At 42.3% G+C, this 21,263-nt stretch overlaps 3 protein-coding genes across 3 annotated transcripts in view; 2 read left to right on the forward strand and 1 right to left on the reverse strand.

Annotated features, from left to right (window-relative positions):
* The window catches only part of LOC106590335 (piezo-type mechanosensitive ion channel component 2-like), a 156,859-nt gene extending 147,234 nt beyond the window's left edge, over positions 1–9,625 (forward strand). Inside the window, 16 exon segments of the mRNA XM_045710585.1 lie at positions 1–356; positions 544–802; positions 1,133–1,315; positions 1,511–1,778; positions 1,916–2,048; positions 2,255–2,402; positions 4,112–4,326; positions 4,514–4,672; positions 4,881–5,028; positions 5,369–5,557; positions 5,754–5,846; positions 6,071–6,240; positions 6,877–6,993; positions 7,329–7,408; positions 7,559–7,769; positions 8,032–9,625. The exon segment at positions 1–356 is cut by the window's left edge and continues 157 nt beyond it. Of these exon segments, the coding sequence (XP_045566541.1) occupies positions 1–356; positions 544–802; positions 1,133–1,315; positions 1,511–1,778; positions 1,916–2,048; positions 2,255–2,402; positions 4,112–4,326; positions 4,514–4,672; positions 4,881–5,028; positions 5,369–5,557; positions 5,754–5,846; positions 6,071–6,240; positions 6,877–6,993; positions 7,329–7,408; positions 7,559–7,769; positions 8,032–8,287 (2,985 nt within the window). The 3' untranslated portion in view covers positions 8,288–9,625.
* On the reverse strand, positions 9,614–14,084 carry LOC106590336 (gamma-soluble NSF attachment protein). The gene is made up of 12 exons (XM_014181234.2): positions 13,828–14,084; positions 13,417–13,484; positions 13,128–13,212; positions 12,957–12,974; positions 12,810–12,840; positions 12,476–12,585; positions 12,250–12,316; positions 11,991–12,061; positions 11,831–11,909; positions 11,615–11,694; positions 11,216–11,345; positions 9,614–10,641 (listed from the first exon to the last, which is right to left on the reverse strand). The coding sequence occupies exons 1-12, from the start codon at positions 13,878–13,880 to the stop codon at positions 10,504–10,506; spliced, it is 930 nt and encodes a 309-aa protein (XP_014036709.1). The 5' UTR covers positions 13,881–14,084; the 3' UTR covers positions 9,614–10,503.
* A 665-nt stretch (positions 14,085–14,749) lies between these two features.
* Positions 14,750–21,263, forward strand: tws1a (Twisted gastrulation protein homolog 1-A). The gene is given in 5 exon segments (NM_001141196.2): positions 14,750–14,835; positions 15,487–15,633; positions 16,656–16,755; positions 19,288–19,560; positions 20,669–21,263. Coding segments are annotated over 4 exon segments (675 nt in total). The 5' UTR covers positions 14,750–14,835; positions 15,487–15,513; the 3' UTR covers positions 20,851–21,263.

Raw genomic sequence — 21,263 nt, forward strand, 5'->3', positions numbered from 1 at the left:
AGTGTTCTCTCCAGGTCTAGGGGAATGGACTGGGACAGCCGGGACAGGGTCCTAGAGACCGAACGGGCAGGGTGGGGGAGGGGGCCGTGCTACGCCCACCACAGTGAGCTCCAGCTCTACCAGGCAGACCTCTCCAGTACCATCCCCACAGACACAGACATCCCCCCCTCATACAGCAGGGCCACGGGCCTGGACAGGGAGGGGGCCGAGCAGGTCTCATCCAGTAGGACCCATCATGGGAAGAGGCTAGTTGTGGTGACGCCTGACGAGAAGTCAGATTTTCTGTCGGGCATCACGAGCACCACGTTTCCCTCGCTCACCCATGAGCTGACCGCCAGCGATCTGCTACGCAATAGGTATTGTATTTAGTCACAGCTAGTCTTGTGTTGCCAATTGCATTACCAAATACTGTTAATCGCTCGGCTATCAGAAAGCCGGAAATCGAGGTTCAGGTTAGTTTGTTTATTTGACATTTCCAAAGGATTTAGGTTTTTAGAGTCCACCTTGATAGACCCTCGCTCCCTTTTTCTCTCTCTCCATCAGGATGTTCTACGACGAGGAGCTGGAAGACTCTGAGCGTTTCTACGGCAACCAACCGGCGCTGCTCCAGCTGCTCTATGCTCTCTACAACATGCTTGTGGCCCACTCAGAGATGGTGTGTTTCCTGGTCATCATCCTCAACCACATGATCTCAGCGTCCGTGGCCACGCTCGTTCTGCCCATCCTCATCTTCCTCTGGGCCATGCTGTCTGTCCCAAGGCCCAGCAAACGCTTCTGGATGACCGCTATCGTCTACACAGAGGTATTAACACAGAAGCACTTAGTCAGGTTTTTATCAATGTAAATCTGCCCCTACTCCTTGTCCCATGCAGTATTAAAGGGATAGGTAACCCAAATGAATTAGGGTGAACAATACCTTTAATATTTTAAATTGCACATTTTCATAAATATATTTGTTTTATCCAGCTATGAAAATGCAATTATTGTTCAGGGTGGAAATAATGCTATTTTATGATATAAACTCAATTCTACTACACTGTACTCAATTAATAGTGTTTATAGAAAATGTTTATGTTATGAGTCATGCATCTATATATTTTTACGATTTTCCCCGATCTCTCTATACCACCAGGTCACCATCGTGATCAAGTACTTCTTCCAGTTTGGTTTTTTCCCCTTCAACCAGAACATTGAGCTGGACAAGTCCAAACCCTTCCACCCTCCCAACATCATCGGTGTGGAGAAGAGGGAGGGATACGTGCACTATGACCTGGTTCAGCTGCTAGCTCTGTTCTTCCACAGATCTATTCTCAAGGTGCCCACTAAGTCTTTAGCTACATGGTTATTCCTTTAAGGGAGTTCACTTTTTTCGAAAATAAGATACAACTTTTAAAAAGTGGACTACCCCTTTAACTACATTGTTAATTGTTACTTATTACCTGTATTGATACACGGTTATGTTTAGCACACTGGTGTAATAACCATTCTATTCCTTGCTCTTGACCTCCAGTGTCATGGGCTGTGGGACGAGGATGACCCCAGGGGAGGAGGGGGAGAAACCCCTAAGCAGCACCACGATGACAGGGAGAAGAGGTCCAGCTCCAGGCGTGCGGAGAAGCAGGCCTTGGGGGGCAGTAGCTCCCTGCTGGAATCGGTACGCGCCCGCTTCCCCCGCCGCTTCCACTCCCTGTCCACCTCCACCCAGCTGCGCCGCAAGAGCTCCAGCGCCGCTTCCCACCTCTCCCAGCGCACCCTGCGCTCCGGCCATTCCAGAGGAGGTGAGGTCACACTGGCTCCTAAGTGCTGAAGAATAACTCTCTTATTGGGCTCGTTTGGGGGAAATGTCTAGACTTTTAATGATGTAATTTGTGAGGCCCATGTCTTCCGAACCTCACCAAACCTAGTCACTCTACAGACAGCGTGAGCTCAAGGCAGAGCCTACGGAGAGGGGACAGTGTGCGGAGTGTCCAGCAGAGGAGCAAGAAGGAGAAGATCCTGGACAAACTCAGAGAGCAGCTCATCAAAGCCAAGAGCTTCATTGTCAAGAAGTAGGTGGTCTGGATGTCACGTTTGAATGTCGACTTGAAGGTGCCACATTATACTTTTATTCGGCTACTAACTGGCAATATTCAGTCACTTTTCAGGATAATAAATTGTTAATAAAAAAAACACTATTTGTTCATAAAGGTATTTAGTTTACCTTGTTTACATGAACAGATAATTGTTTCTAAATCTTTGGCCATTCTCTGTTAAGAACTCTGGAGATCTACATTCCCATCCGTCAGTTCTTCTACAACCTGATCCACCCAGAGTATAGTGCTGTGACAGACGTCTATGTGCTCATGTTCCTGGCCGACACTGTGGACTTTATCATCATCGTCTTCGGCTTCTGGGCTTTTGGGGTAAGTTTGATATATACAGTGCCTTCGACATTTTGTTTTACGTTACAGCCTTATTCTAAAATGGATTATATACATAAAAAATCATCAGCAATCTATACACAATACCCGATAATGACGAAGCGAAAACAGATTTTTAGACATTTTTGAAAATGTGTAATAAATTAAAAACAAATACCTTATTTACATAAGTATTCAGACCCTTTGCTATGGGACTCGAAATTGACCTCAAGTGCATCCTGTTTCAATTGATCATCTTGGAGATGTTTCTACAACTTGTTTGGAGTCCACCTGTGGTAAATACAATTGATTGGACATGATTTGGAAAGGCACATACCTGTCTATATAAGGTCCCACAGTTGACAGTGCATGTCAGAGCAAAGAACAAGCCATGAGGTGCAAGGAATTGTCCTCATAGTGTCGAGACAGGATTTTTTCGAGGCACAGCTCTGGGGAATGGTACCAAAACGTTTCTGCAGCATTGAAGGTCCCCAAGAACACGGTGGCCTCCATCATTCTTAAATGGAAGAAGTTTGGAACCATCAAGACTCTTCCTAGAGCTGGCCATCCGGCCAAACTGAGCAATCGGGGGAGAAGGGCCTTGGTCAGGGAGGTGACCAAGAACCCGATGGTCACTCTTACAGAGCTCCAGAGTTCCTCTGTGGAGATGGGAGAACCTTCCAGAAGGACAACCATCTCTGCAGCACTTCACCAATCAGACCTTTATGGTAGAGTGGCCAGAAAGAAGCCACTCCTCAATAAAAGCCACATGACAGCCCACTTGGAGTTTCCCAAAAGGCACCTAAACACTCTTCTACCATGAGAAACAAGATTCTCTGGTCTGATGAAACCAAGATTGAACTCTTTGGCCTGAATGCTAATCTTCACGTCTGGAGGAAACCTGGCACCATCCCTACAATGAAGCATGGTGGTGGCAGAATCATGCTGTGGGGATGTTTTTCAGCAACAGGGACTGAGACTAGTCAGGAATCGAGGCAAAGATGAACGGAGCAAAGTACAGAGAGATCCTTGATGAAAACCTGTTCCAGAGCGCTCAGGGCCTCAGACTAGGGCGAAGGTTCACCTTCCAACAGGACAACGACCCTAAGCACACAGCCAAGACAACGCAGGAGTGGCTTCTGGCCCAGCCAGAGCCCTGACGTTAACCTGATCGAACATCTCTGGAGAGACCTGAAAATAGCTATGCAGCAACGCTCCCCATCCAACCTGACAGAGCTTGAGAGGATCTGCAGAGAAGAATGGGAGAAACTCCGCAAAAACAGGTGTGACATACCCAAGAAGACTCGAGGCTGTAATCGCTGCCAAAGGTGCAACAACAAAGTACCGAGTAAAGGGTCTGAATACTTACATAAATGTAATATTTCAGTTTTTTATTTTTAATAAATTGATATCAACAATTTCTAAAAACCTGTTTTTTGCTTTGTTATTATGGGGTACTGTGTGTAGATTGATGAGGAATAACAACAATTTAATCAATTTTTGAATAAGGATGTAACCTAACAACATTTTGAAAAAGTCAAGGGGTCTGAATACTTTCTACTATAAACTGTCCTTATTCATTGTGTTTGTGATTGAAACCAAGTGCAATGAATTGAAATGTTCCCTAAATGGCCAAGAACACATTTGAACTTGAAATATTGAAGAAAACAAAAACCTTCCAAATAAATAACATGACTTCCTGTCCCTCATAGAAACACTCTGCCGCAGCTGACATCACTTCCTCCCTGTCGGAGGACCAGGTTCCAGAGGCCTTCCTGGTGATGGTACTGATCCAGTTTGGCACCATGATCATCGACCGAGCACTCTACCTCCGCAAGACTGTCATGGGAAAAGTCATCTTTCAGGTCATCCTGGTGTTCGGTATCCACTTCTGGATGTTCTTCATCCTGCCTGGAGTCACAGAAAGGTATGAATGTGGAGAAATAACATTAACATTTAGTAATTTAATCATATAGTCATAACCAGCTCCCTCTTTCTTTTAAATACTGTATATTGCTTACTAAATAGTTGCTTCATTAGTAACGCATAATGGTGAATGTTTTCAAGTTACTTCAAAAAATTCTCGTTAACATTGTTTTCATTTTAATCACCAGACGGTTCAGTAAGAACACAGTGGCCCAGCTGTGGTACTTTGTCAAGTGCATCTACTTTGGCCTGTCGGCCTATCAGATCCGCTGTGGCTACCCCACCCGCGTGCTGGGCAACTTTCTCACCAAGAGTTACAACTACCTCAACCTATTCCTCTTCCAAGGGTGAGTGCTCTGAAGACTAGTGTAACTACAATCACAAAACGACAGCATAATCATGAATTGAATGAATTTCTGAAAAAGGTATGAGACTAATTTCATCAGTGATGGCACATGCTCCCAATACCTGCCTGCCATAAGCTGGTTCATAACCTATATTGACTGTTGGTCCTAACATTACCCTAACATTGTCCTAAATATTCCTGATTTCCAGGTTCCGCCTGGTCCCGTTCCTGACAGAGCTGCGAGCGGTGATGGACTGGGTGTGGACGGACACCACTCTCAGCTTGTCCAGCTGGATCTGTGTAGAGGACATCTACGCTCACATCTTTGTTCTCAAGTGCTGGAGGATGTCAGAGAAGGTGAGGGACCACGGCCGCTGTGTTAGTTCTCTAGGACCTCCCTATCCATCTCTGAATGAGGCTTAGAGGGGAAGAAGATAGTATGTTGTCAGATAGGCTTTGTGGAAATGAGATACAGCAGGTTTGAGGTTTTTTGTTAGTACTTTTATTGTATTATTTTATGATGTGAAGCACTTTGTTACTTGCATTGAAAAGCACTATAAAAATAAAGGCACCAATTATGTAGGTTCGCCAAAAGTTAACAAATGTTCATAAAAACTGTAACTAAACTTGATAATTTATTTCCCTGAACAATTTGTTCTATTCAGAGGCTTAATCCTGTATGTGTGTTGTTTACCAGAGGTACCCCCAGCCTCGCGGGCAGAAGAAGAAGAAGGTGGTGAAGTATGGGATGGGAGGTTTGATCGTCATGCTGCTCATCTGCATCGTTTGGTTCCCCCTGCTTTTCATGTCGTTGGTCAAGTCCGTGGCCGGGGTGGTCAACAAACCTCTGGACGTATCGGTCACCATCACCCTGGGAGGCTTTCAGGTCTGAAAACTGTGTCAAAGGCAGGGTTTGGGGCAATTCCATTTATTTCTGTTTACCTAATGAATTGGCTGAATTTAAATGGAATTGACACCAACCCTGGTTGACAGTATCAGTTCTTTATTGCCATTTGTTAATTTTAGAGTTTGACACATTACTATCTGATTTTAGTATCTAACATTGGTATCTCTTCCTTCAGCCCATCTTCACTATGAGTGCCCAGCAAAATCAACTGAAGGACATCAGCAAAGCAGATTTTTCAGACTTCATGAATTCGTACAACTACATTCCGGTAAGAAAACCACCCATTTTAAAGCTTGCTTTATGAATCTTAATTTTAGGCCAGATTTCTAAAGCTTTTCCAATATCTTTTGATGCTATAGGTTTGAATACTAATTCATTCTGGTTTGAATATATTACTGTGTATTACTATAAGTAAGGCCTTTCTCCTCCTACTCACCAGGGACTTGCAAATGTAAGTATTGTGTGTTTTAATATTTCCATACTTCTATGCAGTCAGCGATGCAGTTCTTGGAGGCATACACGTCAGAGGATGTGACTGTGGCGGAGCTGGAGGGCAGTTCCAATTCCCTGTGGACCATCAGCCCCCCCAGCAGGAAGAACCTTATGGATGTTCTCAGCAAGGAGGAATACTTCCCAGTCACCATGTCCTGGACCATCCAGAGGTAAGAGAACCAGGGCCCTGTTCATTAGGCACCAAATGGGAAGAAAACTGACTGAAACAGTCCAATAAGATACTAATTTTCATTAGCGTTGCAAAACACTTTCAACTGTTTTCCGTTGCGTGCCCTAATGACCACTACGCTGGAGGAACCAATACTCAAATACACACATGTATGGAAATATACTCACTTACTATCGGAGTGAGAACCAAACCTCTATTCAATCCGCATCGTGGAAGTTCGACTTTACACAGTGATTTAAATTTAAAGGCAATGTTCCCGCTTTAGCGGAGGCTGCATTCACGGTAAACGCTGCATACGTCGGCTCAATCGGAAATGACCTTTTACATTTCTATCGGGGAATCTGTAACGCTTCAGCTTTACAGACTGAGTAGAGCCACTATACTCACACACTTCTTAGAAACTCAAAAGTGTTTTGAACTGTAACTTGGTAAAATAACTTAGTAACTACAGTAGGTCCACATAGATTACATAGTACTTTAGAGACGTAAAATATCTGAGATATCTGCCCATTTACAAGTGCACAAAGTAATATGTATGGGAAAGAATGTATGGTGTACTATTTTTGACTTGCAAAATATCTACTGTCTGTAATTGGGATTTTTCTCTCTTCAACAGGAATCTCAGTCTTGGAGCCAAAGCTGAAGTTGCAACAGATAAACATGTAACATACCTTGATATGACAACACGACAAGAGTTAGTAGATCTACTGAATGGGACCAGAAACCAGGCTGTGTAAGTAGCCTATGCTAAGAGAAACAGACTACGACTTTTCAGGCTTAATTAAGCCTTCATAACCCCTTCATAAGGTATTTTATAGATGCTTGATAAATCATTCATCATTAAAGTGACGCTCCACAACTTTGTATAATTTGAGCCAGCAGTTTTGAAAGTGGTGCTCACGAGCCAAAACGGGTCCCAGTTTGAATTGTGTACAACATCATACATTTTTGGTTGTTGCAATTGGTATGATATGTTACAAATCCAACTCGTACAATATGTTCTGTTTTGTTGTGATTAAGATCCCGGACTGCATCTTTAAATGTCACGTCTCTTTCTCTCCTCTCCAGGGTCATAGCACAAGTCTTCCCATGCTTCCTCAGAGCTCCCAGTGACTCCAATGCCAAACCTATAGAACAACTCCATAAAGGTAATGCACGAATCCTTAAACCTGGAATGACTTCATATGGATAGAAACATTTATACATTTACATCGTCCTGAAATGAACACTTCTGTTTTGAACTGACGCATCGCCCTCTTATTACTGTTGATGTATCGTTTATGATATCTCCATTTCAGACAATGGCTACAAGAACATCCTGCTCGACCTGGAGAGAACCCACAACAGCAGTGGTGAGATCCAGGAGTGGTGGATCGTAGACCAGCCATCGGCGGGACAGATCCAGATGAGGGGTGCGGCGGTGGGGAAGAAGAGAGAGGCAGGCCTCCAGCTCTACGTGTTCAGTGACAAAGTCAGCCCGCCCAGTCTGGGCTTCCTGGCAGGATACGGGTGAGTGGAGGATATCTGACGGTCTGACTTGGGTCATGTAACTCATGTTCAGTGAGACACACAATCATCATTTTTCATTGTTTGTCAGGCAGTACCAGCTCATTTCAAAATGTTGTGTTGTGCTTACTGGACACAACCCTGGTGTTGCTTACTAAAAGGTTTCCTGCATTTATAATGCTTTATCACTTGTATAAGCATGTATGTGCCTTTTTAATGTATTATAACAAGGCTTATAATGTGTTATTTTGTCTCTCACCGACAGGATCATGGGCCTGTACGCGTCGGTGGTGCTGGTCATTGGCAAGTTTGTGCGCGAGTTCTTCAGCGGCATCTCCCATTCCATCATGTTCGAGGAACTGCCCGCCGTGGACCGCATCCTGAAGCTGTGTACCGACATCTTCCTGGTCAGAGAGACAGGCGAGCTGGAGCTGGAGGAAGACCTATATGCCAAGCTCATCTTCCTCTACCGCTCACCAGAGACTATGATCAAGTGGACCAGGGACCAAAAAACTAAATGACAGTGCCACCTAGTGGGGGGAAGAGACATGAAAAAAGCACAATCCAGCAGGAAGTAGCTAGCTCGCTACGCTCCCTGTATTTTGGTGGGATGGTAATAAGGGACCCTCTCCCTATCAAGCCTGCCATGAAAAACAATGACCTACACATGAAAGGTGACTTTGAAGAACAGCGGTGGCTGGTGGCACTTTAAATTAGGAGGACGCGAGCATAGTAATGGCTGGAACGGAATTAATTTAGTGGTATCAAACACCTGGTTTCCATGCGTTAGATACCATTCCATCAATTATCATGAGCCGTCCTCCCCTCACCAGCCTCCTCTGTAAGAAGCTGTTTTTTGTTTGTACTCGTTTAGTACAACTCTGAAGAATTGCAGCCATCAGTCAGTGTGTTTGAGATGTCACAGACAGACAGGGAGACAGACTGCAGCTGTCCTGCCTGCCTCCAGACGTCTGGCCTTTTTCCTATTGGGAAACATGAACCAAGGGTTGTGCAATATACTGATAGCTGGCTGTAAACTTGAACAGACATGTTTTCTTGAGCTAACACAGGAGAAGGGAAAAGCGAAGAGAAGTGGGCAGCGACTGAGAGACACTAGACACTTTGATTTTCCAAGATATTTCCCTTAACAGTAACCTACCTGGAAGTGCTTTGGCTTTTCCAGCAAGACAACAACGAGAGGTTGAAGACAACCCACTGGGCACACACTGGTTTAATCAACGTTGTTTCCATGTAATTTCAATGAAATTACGTTGAACCAACGTGTAATAGACGTTGAATTGACGTCTGCGCGCAGTGGGAAGTTACAATCATTTGTTGCCGTTATTTTGTTTCTACGGAGTAATCAAGGGAGCTGTGGCAGACATCGTTCTCAGGAAATGTGTATCATCTCACCACAAAGGGATTACGTTTTTGGTTTTGTTTGAACCTGTAGTACACCTAGGAAAGAGAAACAATAAAGGGAAAAACAGTGATGTGATGAACACTGTATAGAGCATAGAATTATATTTCTATATTATGGAGCATGTCCATCTTGATGGCGCCCCTATAAAGACCTATGAATTGAGGGCCTAAATAGAGATACTGTCGTTGACGTGTGTAACCTGTGTCGGTTATATTTGATTGCTTGAAAACCCATTGTTTTTGATATTGCAAGTTAGTGTTATTTTAAATGTACAAGTTCATATGTTCAACCAAAATGTGATCAAGGCCATCAAATCTATGCATTGGAAAATGCAGCAACATGTGTAAGTGAATAGATTGTTTTCATGTGTAAGGAATCTAGTTTGTGACGTTATCGAGGTTCAGTGACCTGAATGTAACAAATGTTTGAAAGCTGACCTGCTGCCATTTTATTCCATGACTTGATTCAGTAAACACTGAGGGCATGCCACAAACATCAAGCCTGCATACTCCACAAGACTTGACACACATTTTAAGATTAGTTGTAAACATGAATCATCATCTAGCTTTCAGTCAGTTCCAATGTACCAGGCATAACATATAATACAAATGGAAAGGCATTCTGAAATCTAGAAGAAACTAAAGTACAATAATATACCAATTACCCAAATATATTATTTTCTTAACATAAATTTGATTCATTATAAGTGCCTTCACACACAATAGTAACTGGAATGGCTGCTTTCAACACTTCATACTGTACAAATTCAGAAATCGTCTCATCCACCCCTTTACGCATCAATCATTGAGGCACAGAGTTTGATATTGTAAGGTGAACGTGCAAATCATTATTTTCACACTGAGTATCTTGTTGCATACTGTTGTAGATTGAATGAGAAAACACCTTGATGATCCATTGAGGCAAATACAACAAATGCATTACCAAACCTAGATCAACATTCAAAATCAAATGTTTTATATCACTTCAAATGTAGCAAAATATACATTATTTTACAATCGCAGTAAACCCCAAAAGGGACAAATAATATTTTCAAATCTTTAAGTAGTGTTTGATTATTTTGCACAGTGATATTATAATACCATGCTTATGTTATTGTTATGAGCATAACTCGTTATGCTTGATGGTTAGAGTGCCTACAGTTGTTTTCTAGGATACATCTGGCGATGGGAGGCAAGGCAAAGTTCACGACCCCCTGGCATGCTGAGAATGGGAGGGCTGTGGAAGATTCCGACACCCACCCTTAACAGGTAACTGAAAGTGCTCTGGTCCAGACAGGAAGTCCAGGTTCTGTGGCTAACATAGCCCACCAGCGTACTCATCCTCATCAGCCTCCCCTGCCCCCGCTCCTCCTTCCCCGGCATCGGCAGCTGAAGCAGGAGCCTTCTTCTTACCCCCCCCGGGAACCCTCAGGCTGATGGACAACTTTGCATACTGCAAGACAATTGGCACTGTGGTCAGGTTATGGCAAGTTGTCTCTACAGTATTTGTTTCTCAGAAGTGTTTCCTAAACCTCTCATTGAGTACCCCCAGCCAGTTCCATGTTTTTGATCTCTTCCTAAACTAGCACAGCAGATTCAACTAATGAACTAATCAGAAAACCCTTGGTTAGTTTGAGTCAGGTGTGTGTGTGTCTTTCTGGAATTGATCAGGAGAGGTTTAAGAAATAGATCTAAAGAAATTTAAAAAATTATAAATCGTACAAAACAACAAGAAAGCAGGGTCTAGAGGGGTAACGCAGGTAAGCAAGCAGTTGGACTGCTATTGTTTCTATTAATAAATGACTGCATTATTCAGGCTAGCCTGGAAATGCATCTATGGGGTGGCTAGGAGAGAGGTTTCATAAGGAAAGGACAGCTCATGATTCCATACCTTTTAAAGACCTTAAATGTGATCAAAGGAGACAACAGAACACAATTGAGAGAAGTAGATACTCAAATGATGTGATGACATGCTTTGAAGTGAATGATGGTTACATACAGTATAAGCCACAAGGCAGAACACTCACATCATTGTCCATGTACTTGAATAAGGGTGAGTTACAGACGCAGTGCACTTGGTCCTCATCCTGCTCGTCGTAGCCCTGCAGGAGCTGCTCCAAAGCAATACAGTCCTCACTCCCACTGAAGCCTGGCAGACTAGGGTCAAAGTTTAGAATGGTCAAGCATAGGGTTGCAAAATTCCGGTAACTTTCCCAAAATTCCCAAGTTTTCCAGAAATCTTTCCAGAAATCCCGGGTGGAGTATTCACAGATTCCGTGCTTATTACCTCCTGACTCCAGGAATATTCCAACCCGGGATTTCTGGAATTTGGGGTAAGTTACCAGAATTATGAATCCCTAATCAAACATAACAAAATTCATAACCTTCATATTTACCTTTTAGTTAGACAAATGTAAAGTCAGTACCTGTAACTCTCTCGAACACATTTATCTGCTGCTACGAAGTCATTTCTGTGAAGGTGGACTAGCACTTGGGCAATGGTTTTCTGAAGAAGAAAATACACAGGCAACCATTTGGTTTTAATCTTCACAACAGGGGGAATAATAACACAGTCTGCTCACTTTTGAACGCGGTCAATTGTCTTTATCAGGCTAAATAAGTGAAAAGATCCTTAAACACACCTTAAAACACGTTGGGTAATTCTCTATTTCTTTATACATGTTCTTTTCCTTCTGAATCGACACTGCTGCTTCATCAAGCCTGACGGGCCAAAAACAACAGTTAGCTGGAAGGGAATGAGTAGGAAAGGTAGAACAATCTGTAAAGCAGGTGAGAATTTACTTGTGTTGCCTGACGAGAAGTCTTGATGCTTTCCCCAGCATCTCTACAGCTTGACGTAGACGGTCTTCATTCTGCAGAAATACACATTCATCATATCAAGAATATTTTGATTGATTTGGTCACTTTTCATCACATTAATATATATCCAATATCAATTAAATAAGACTGAGATTCCTGCAGATGTGACCCTGAACTGAGGCTGTGGCTTGGAAGAAACTCAATGATTGGTGTTCGCTAGTATCAAAAATTCAAGTCGTACCTCAAACACTGATGCAGCTTTCTGGTACAGATCCACTGCTTTTGCTAGATCCTGTGATTCGATTAGCCTGATAAAAGAAAGGGCAACTTTAACTTAAGTAGCCTAAGCATCAAAACGAGGAATAACAACGAGCATCATCATACGTTTACAGTGACATGCCAATGTTGACAGGGAATTCATTTTGAGAGACCGTCTAAGATGATCAATATTGGCTACCGGTACGTACTTTCCAGCTCTGTCGAGGGCCAAGGCTGCAGTGTCTGGGGTGCCATTCTCTACATACATCATGCTTGCTCTCTCAATATACTGGATAGCCTCTGGTATCCTCTGCATGTCCTGGAGAGAAGAAATATGTCTGTCAGTGATTAGCGTTAGTAGCTAGTTAATATTAAAAAACAGTAGTCATGTGTCAAAAGCGTCTGGCTAAAAACAAAGCCTTTAATCCAGAAGGGGGCAACAAAAAATTAAAAACTCTGGCATAAACGCAACAGTAAATTTCACCCGACCCCTGATAACAAGTATATATGATTGACAATAATGTTTATCACATTAACACTAACCTTGAGCATCATACCAGCTGCCTCAAGTGCTCTGTAACAGAAAGGTCTCCTTAGCAACATTCAATACAACCAGACGTAGACAAATCAGTGTCCTTCTGGTTCTATTAATATCATTACATAGGATAGGCCTAGATCTTTTATACTCACTTGGCTGCATGGAAAAGTCTGTACATTGAGTTGAGTTAAAGAAAACGTTGATGTTATTATCAGATCTTTGTGGTCCACAATTTTCAAATACAGCATATACAATTACGTTGTTCAAACCTAACCTGCAAAACCATTTATAAGCCTCCCTCCCCATTGGCAGTGAAAGGATACGTTTTGTTGTTGGTATGTGCCTCTGCCTCTTGCAGGTACGCCTCCTTCGCTTCTTCAAGCATCTTGGCATTTTTAAAGGCAACAGCTGGGCGAGAAGGGAATGCTTTATTATGCATTTATAATAAGCCAAATCATAAGACAACTTGAGCAACACTTCTGCAATATAGCCTAATATTACTGACAGTGTGCTATTGACCAACTAGACTATCAAATGTTGTTGTAGTAGGGGACATGCATTCGGGTCCAAATTGCTGCTGCATAGAATGTATGAGCCTTTGGGATACAATACCTGCTTTTGAGTACTCTGATGCAGCACTGTCATAGTCAGGCTTCCATTTCATGAAGCTAGTCTTTAAACTGTGGGGAAAATGCATCATATTCAGTGCCAAACATTACAGCAGCATTGCCTCTGAAAAAAGTTACAATCATATGAATTTGCCATAGGATGTAATACAGGTGTGGACGCCCTAGTATTGATGAAGTGATACCGACAGGCTTAACTGCAGTGCAGCTCAGCTGGCTTCCTATCTAGAATGGCAAGCTAGCTTGCTAAATTGAAAATACCATTCCTATGCTATTTGTTTCATACATAGGTACTTTACAATACACGATTACCAATACTATGACAGTGGCTGACTACCTACTGTAATAGCTCAAATGCGAGCTAGCTAGCGTCATCTAGCTAGCGAGATTTCCTTACTATTTTTCAGCCTTGGCAATGTGGTCGTGCGCCTCGTTGATTTTCGCAGCCATCTGGTCCAGTGGCAGCTCTGCTGTGTAGTCTACTAATAATGTAATGAAACAATATTTAATAATGAAGTTCTCACTGGCTAAAATGTAGTGAGACGTTGCTGTTGCCGTTACTGGTTTCAGGAGACCTTTCCTTCATCAGTGTTGACTACGGAAGCTCGTGAGTTGGATTTTATTTTTCTACTCATATACTGCGACAACGTTACACCTACTGGGCAATAATGTAACAGTTCGTTTTTTTCTCAGTTGAACGCCCTTCCTCATCCAGAAAACTAGTTTTCTTTCATCAATTCAATTCAAGGGGCTTTATTGACATGGGAAACATATGTTAACATTGCCAAAGCAAGTGAGGTAGATAATATACAAAAGTGAAATAAACAATAAAAGGCATCTCTATTTGCAATGCATTATGAAATCTCCAGTTATTAATTTATATATAGCCTACAAAATGTATAATTTCATTCCTCTATCATTACATGTATTTTATAGTATTTTTACACCAGCAGTTGCAAAGTGCTTTACAGATACGCAGCCCAGAACAAGCAATGCAGAGGAAGAAGCAGTGGCCAGGAAAAACTCCCTAGAAAGGAACTAGGCTCAGAGTGGTGTCTAGTCCTCATCTGGCTACTATTATCAGTGAAAAAAATTGTTGCTACTATTTTCTATGTGATAAGCTAATAAATTCGTATAGCCCAGTCGAATATATCACTGCCAAACTAGTAGACATGGCCAATCACATGACATCAATTGACAGAGTTCTTGGCTCGGGTTCACCTGAGCAGGGCTCCTGTGTCTGAAATGGTAACTGTATCTTTAAGGCGCTTGCATACCCCTGTCTGCTTTGTGTAGCGAGTGTGGAGAGTCACGCCATCAGAACATGCTTAATTCTGAAAGGTAGAGGTGGAAAAGGGGTTAAGAAACTTTCACCTCTGGAGCAACAATCGACTAGTTGGTCAAGGTGAGTTTATTATATTGTTCATCAGTGTGCGTTCTTTACCAAGACAAAAAACGGCATCCTTTCTTCCTAGTTAGTTGATGTTGAGAAAAGGTGTTTATAGCTTTGGATATGCCTCTCCAAAACACGAGGTTTGTTCATAAACGGCGCCTGAAAACTGTCAGACTTTTCATACAATTTATTCAAACTAAGTGTTTTAATTTTAGGATAAAATGTAGCTTTCCTTCCTTATGTAACCCTGAGGTCTTTTAAGAGGGTTGCGCTACTGGCATGATCAACATGCTATTATTGAATTAGATTACCGTAATAGCTATACAACGTTTGAACATGGATTTTAAATGTATTCAGAGTTTAAGATTAAATGCGCAGCAACCTTTATGTAATTTAGTTGCCAGCAAGCGGGAAACCAATGTTTGCATTGCAGTGGGTCTGACGACTTGCGGATTGTGGTTTGTGTAGAAAGGGAATGATGCCCCTTTAAAGCAAACGGGCAATTTACCATAACAATTGAATCAAAGGGATGGTTCCTTGACACGATTTTCCTGCGTTTTATTAGTATGTTTATTTAGTCCCGATGACGTTTAGGTATTTTGTTGATGTTGAATAAGGGGTACATTCCAAATTCTTGTCTGACTCTTTGTTTTGTCGGTGCAGGATACCGTTGTTTCGTGCGTGTCGGAAATGAAGTCTACTCAAATTTTACTATCCACTGCACTTCTTTTCCTTCTGTCTGGACTTTCCATGATTACCGCCTGCAACAAGGCTCTCTGTGCCAGTGATGTCAGCAAGTGCCTCATTCAGGTAAGAAGGCTAAACTCTTAGTGCGTTTTTTAAAAGGCGTTCGGCTTAGGTAAACTTTTATCTCACAAATATAATTTTTCTGTTACTAAATCACTTTGAGAGAACTCTGTGGAATTTCTATAAGGAATCTCTCATGTTTTTTACTGAGTAAATTGCCACTGCCATAGTGTTATGCCAATATTTTATTCCTTGGAATTCAGCTAAGACTTGATGAACCTCCCACAATGCATTTCCACTGTGTGTATGTCATTTTACATTAACCTAAAATCTCTACATTCTCGCTATACTGGAAACATGCATACAACCATAACAGTACCTGCAAACTAAATAAACCCTTCTGAGAACACTCAACTAACAAAGCGGAGATACTAAAAATGTACTCCGAAGTTGGCATGGCTTACAATCAAGCGCATGTTTTACATTTACAGCCACACAGTGTCTTCAAAGGATGTAGCCTAGTCTACCTTGGCTGTACATGCGATGGCCAATGGAGATTGATATCTGTATACCTTCCATGGTTGCTGTTGCAGCCACAACCACACTTGACTGTGGGCTCAGTTAGCTCCATCCCTGTGCACATCTGGAATTTGACCTCTGCTCTCCCTTTGAACTGCCCTCCCAGCCGCACTGGAGGAGTCACAGAACAGGCAGCTTAAGGTCGGCCCACTCCTCAAACATACGCAGTTACACACACCCGCCCGTAGTGATTTCTAACAGGATATGTATGGCTTATTTTCTTGTTTGAGTCAACCGTGACGTGCTCAATACACAAAAATAATGTTCTATTGTTTTGGCCCTCGTAACGACTAAAGCCAGACTGAGACTACTGTATTGAAAGAATGTTTGCACAACATGATAGAAGGCTTAAATGCATACAAGATGTATGCAAATGTGTGCCACCTTCACTGTCTATTGCTGAATTTCTCTCTTATTGTGAGTTATGCACTTATGTACATCAGTCCTGCCACGTACATAAAATGTGACCATGTTATAATATACATTGTGTGTTTTGTGATGTACAGGAGCTGTGTCAGTGCAGGCCCTCTGATGGGAACTGCTCATGCTGTAAGGAGTGTATGCTCTGTCTGGGCACGCTGTGGGAGGAGTGCTGCGACTGTGTGGGTAGGTGCCAGAGTTGTACAGTCGTGGCCTAAAGTTTTGAGAATGACGCCAAATATTAATTTTCAAAGTCTGCTGCCTCAGTTTGTATGATGGCAATTTGCATATACTCCAGAATGTTATGAAGAGTGATCAGATGAATTGCAATTAATTGCAAAGCCCCTCTTTGCCATGCAAATGAACTGAATCCCCCAAAAACATTTCCACTGCATTTCAGCCCTGCCACAAAAGGACCAGCTGACATCATGTCAGTGATTCTCTCGTTAACACAGATGTGAGTGTTGACGAGGACAAGGCTGGAGATCACTCTGTCATGCTGATTGAGTTCGAATAACAGACTGGAAGCTTCAAAAGGAGGGTGGTGCTTGGAATCATTGTTCTTCCTCTGTCAACCATGGTTACCTGCAAGGAAACACGCACCATCATCATTGCTTTGCACAAAAAGGGCTTCACAGGCAAGGATATTGCTGCCAGTAAGATTGCACCTAAATCAACCATTTATCGGATCATCAAGAACTTCAAGGAGAGTGGTTCAATTGTAGTGATGAAGGCTTCAGGGTGCCCAAGAAAGTCCAGCAAGTGCCAGGACTGTCTCCTAAAGTTGATTCAGCTGCGGGATCGGGGCACCACCAGTACAGAGCTTGCTCAGGAATGGCAGCAGGCAGATGTGAGTGCATCTGCACGCACAGTGAGGCGAAGACTTTTGGAGGATGGCCTGGTGTCAAGAAGGGCAGCAACGAAGTCACTTCTCTCCAGGAAAAACATCAGGGACAGACCTGATAATCTGCAAAAGGTACAGGGATTGGACTGCTGAGGACTGGGTTAGTCATTTTCTCTGAATCCCCTTTCCGATTGTTTGGGGCATCCGGAAAAAAGCTTGTCCGGAGAAGACCGCTCTACCATCAGTCCTGTGTCATGCCAACAGTAAAGCATCCTGAGACTATTCATGTGTGGGGTTGCTTCTCAGCCAAGGGAGTGGGCTCACTCACAATTTGGCCTAAGAACACAGCCATAAATAAAGAATGGTACCAACACATCCTCCGAGAGCAGCTTTTCCCAACCATCCAGGAATAGTTTGGTGACGAACAATGCCTTTTTCAGCATGATGGAGCACCTTGCCATAAGGCAAAAGTGATAACTAAGTGGCTCGGGGAACAAAACATCCATATTTCGGGTCCATGGCCAGGAAACTCCCCAGACCTTAATCCCATTGAGAACTTGTGGTCAATCCTCAAGAGGCGGGTGGACAAACAAAAACCCACAAATTCTGACAAACTCCAAGCATTGATTATGCAAGAATGAGCTGCCATCAGTCAGGATGTGGCCCAGAAGTTAATTGACAGCATGTCAGGACGGATTGCAGAGGTCTTGGGAAAAAAAGGGTCAACACTGCAAATATTGACTCTTTGCATCAACTTCATGTAATTGTCAATAAAAGCCTTTGACACTTATGAAATGCTTGTAATTATACTTCAGTATTCCATAGTAACATCCGACAAAAATATCTAAAGACACTGAAGCAGCAAACTTTGTGGAAATTAATATTTGTGTCATTCTCAACTTTTGGCCACGACTGTAGAATCGAGTCACAGGATTTGGACTTGAGTCTGACTCATGTCACAAATTTTATGATTTGAGACTCGACATGATAGAAAATAAAAACTTGAGACTTTACTTGGAGCCTCGACTTAACTCATGACTTGAAATTATCTGGCCAGGTTTTGTCACTCATTTTGTGGCACGGAGACTCTGTGGATTACTCTCCACACAGCCAGAGTAGCCCCAGGAATCACACTTGCAAAAAAAAAGTTAGAGAGGATTGCCATAAATATACAGCTCCAAAAAAATGTGGGGATCAAGCATATAAACTGTTTACTTTGCCATCTCACCAGCAATGGGGCATCAAGCAACAATTACTAGCATAGGTCTTTTGTTAAGTCAAAATTGCTTGATATTGATCTTCTAAAGCTTGCATTTGGAATTAGTTAAAATGTATTATTACATAATCAAAATGTGTTGTAGACAAAATAAAGTTCTGTCTGCTAGCCTCAATAAATAGACAAAGATTTGTAGTTGATTGATGTCATTGCATGTCTCTTTCTTTTTGTTTTATACTTGACTTGAAATAGCTTGGCTCAGCTCAACTTGCTCTTAAAATGCACGACTTGGAATTGACTCTAGACTCTGCCAGTTCTACTTAGGACTTGAAACTTTGACCATTTGACTTGAGACTTGCTTGTGACTTGGTCCCACGTACTAGGTGCACATTTGAAAAGGGCAAACTACAACCAGGGTCAGAATGGATTAATGAGGATGGGTATTTGGTTTTTGCATCATATTGAGCTCCTCCAAATACTTCCTTCCATTATTCACTGATTGTTCAAGGTAGTGCACCCATCCTATTTTACAAGTGTAGTGCAGTGAATGTTGAGTATCATATGAAAAGTAGTGGTTTATTGATGATCAGTAATTTATTGTAAAAGTATTTGATTTATTTACCAATTAGCAACTTGTTCCCTGCATCCCATCACACAGGGATGTGTAACCCCAGGAACTACAGCGACACTCCGGCTACCTCCAAGAGCACGGTGGAGGAACTCTACCGACCCATCCCCTCACTGTTCCGTGCCCTCACCGAGGGTGAAGCACCCATCAACATGATGGTAGTATCCTTCCCCGTGGCTGAGGAACTATCTTACCATGAGAACCTGGTGTCTTTCTTGGAAACTCTGGAGGACCAGCACCAAAATGTCTCCCTGACCGGGAACAGTATCCACGCCAGCTACGATAACACCCAAAGTACTGAAGGTAGGGAGGGATGAGCGGGTTGAATTATGGGGACAATCATAGCTGCTGGGTATTCCCTAATAAGAGAATAAACAGAGCATGGGCACATCATACAGTCTTACAAAGATGCCTTTTATCAAAGTATTAGTTCATCAGAAGACTCTGAAGATTCTACGATAGTTTAGCATTTGTAGCAAAAATACCATTCAAGTCATGGGACCGATATTGTCATTTTTCACACATCGTGTCTAAAAGTTTCTATTGTGAAGCTCAACAAGGTCACCTAGGTAACATGATGCTTACAGGTTATGACTGTGAACTACACATTAAAACATCCAGCCCAAAGCGGGAGGTTTAAATAAAATACTTACTAGTCGCCAAAGTTGGTTTGGCTGGTGTAGGCCGTCACTGAAAATAAGAATTTGTTCTGTCTAGTTAAATACAATTTTAAAATTCTGGCAGATTGGGCACCACTGTAAGTGCTAAAGATATGAACTTTGGTCCAGCCCACTATTTTAGGGAAACTCCAAGAGTCAATGAATAGCTCAAATCGTTGACAGAGTCTATATTGTTTTAGGAGAGGGAGAGCTATAATGAAGTCATCGCTAAAGCTGCTTTGATCCGAGCTCGGTGGCTAGACCCCTCCATTAAAACAAATGCAATCTCGGGCTGTCTTTTGATGGGTTTAGTGGGCTGCTAGCCCTGCAAATTGAGTAGATTGCTACTGCTGCTGGCCTTGTGGACTTTCATGTGCATCCACTGCATTTGTCTTCTACTCAGCAACCGGTCCTAGTGATTTGTAATTGACTAGGAACCTCTCTCTCTGTGTGTGAGAGGACACTTGACAGTTCATGCAGCTTTAGTATTCTGATCATATTTCTGAGCAGGGAATTCTGAACGAGTCATGCGGCTATGCCTACATTTTTAAATATGTCCAGTGTGGCTGGATTACCTTTTGCCGGGGGGCCAAGACAGAGTTTGGGAAACCCTGATTTAGAGTACCTTCATAAATGTAAAGTGAAGACTAAGCATGTTTTCCGTAAACTTTTCAAATGGATAGTGGTAATATTTGCTTGTTGTATTCCTTGGAGAAATAAGCCTTTGAATGCCATGGCTTTCCCCTCCACAGATAACATGTGCACTGTGGTGTACTTTGACGACTGCGTGTCCATCCGCCAGTGCAAGCAATACTGCGAGTCCATGGGGGGCTCCAAATACCGCTGGTTCCACAATGCCTGCTGTGAGTGTATCGGCCCAGAGTGCCTCGACTACGGCAGCAAAACCGTCAAGTGTATGAACTGCCTGTTCTGATTGAAGCCAATGGGACTGGCCACATTAGGGTACTGTGTTCAAACTGCCACAAGGGGGCACTATCTGGAGTAGCAGATGGTGAAGGTTAACTGAGGTATGACTTTCATAATGCTTCAGTATTTTTATGTATTATGAATTATTTTTGCTCATTTTTATATTTTATAGGTTCTCTAGCAAATTAGAAATTTATCAATTTTAATTATTATTTTTTTTAAATAGTTTTAAGAAGTGTTTTGAAATGTGTAATGAAATGGCATTTTATTTTTGTCATGGAAAATCAGAGTAAATGCTATTTGTATAATTGTTTTATAATGTGTTATTTTAGGAAACAACGTCCATATTCAATCAAACTAATAGCCAGCCGTTCACATATCATGTTTGATTTCATATGTGCAATTAAAATGATTTGTTTC

Source organism: Salmo salar, chromosome ssa29, assembly GCF_905237065.1.
Source record: "Salmo salar chromosome ssa29, Ssal_v3.1, whole genome shotgun sequence".
Lineage (NCBI taxonomy): Eukaryota > Metazoa > Chordata > Actinopteri > Salmoniformes > Salmonidae > Salmo > Salmo salar.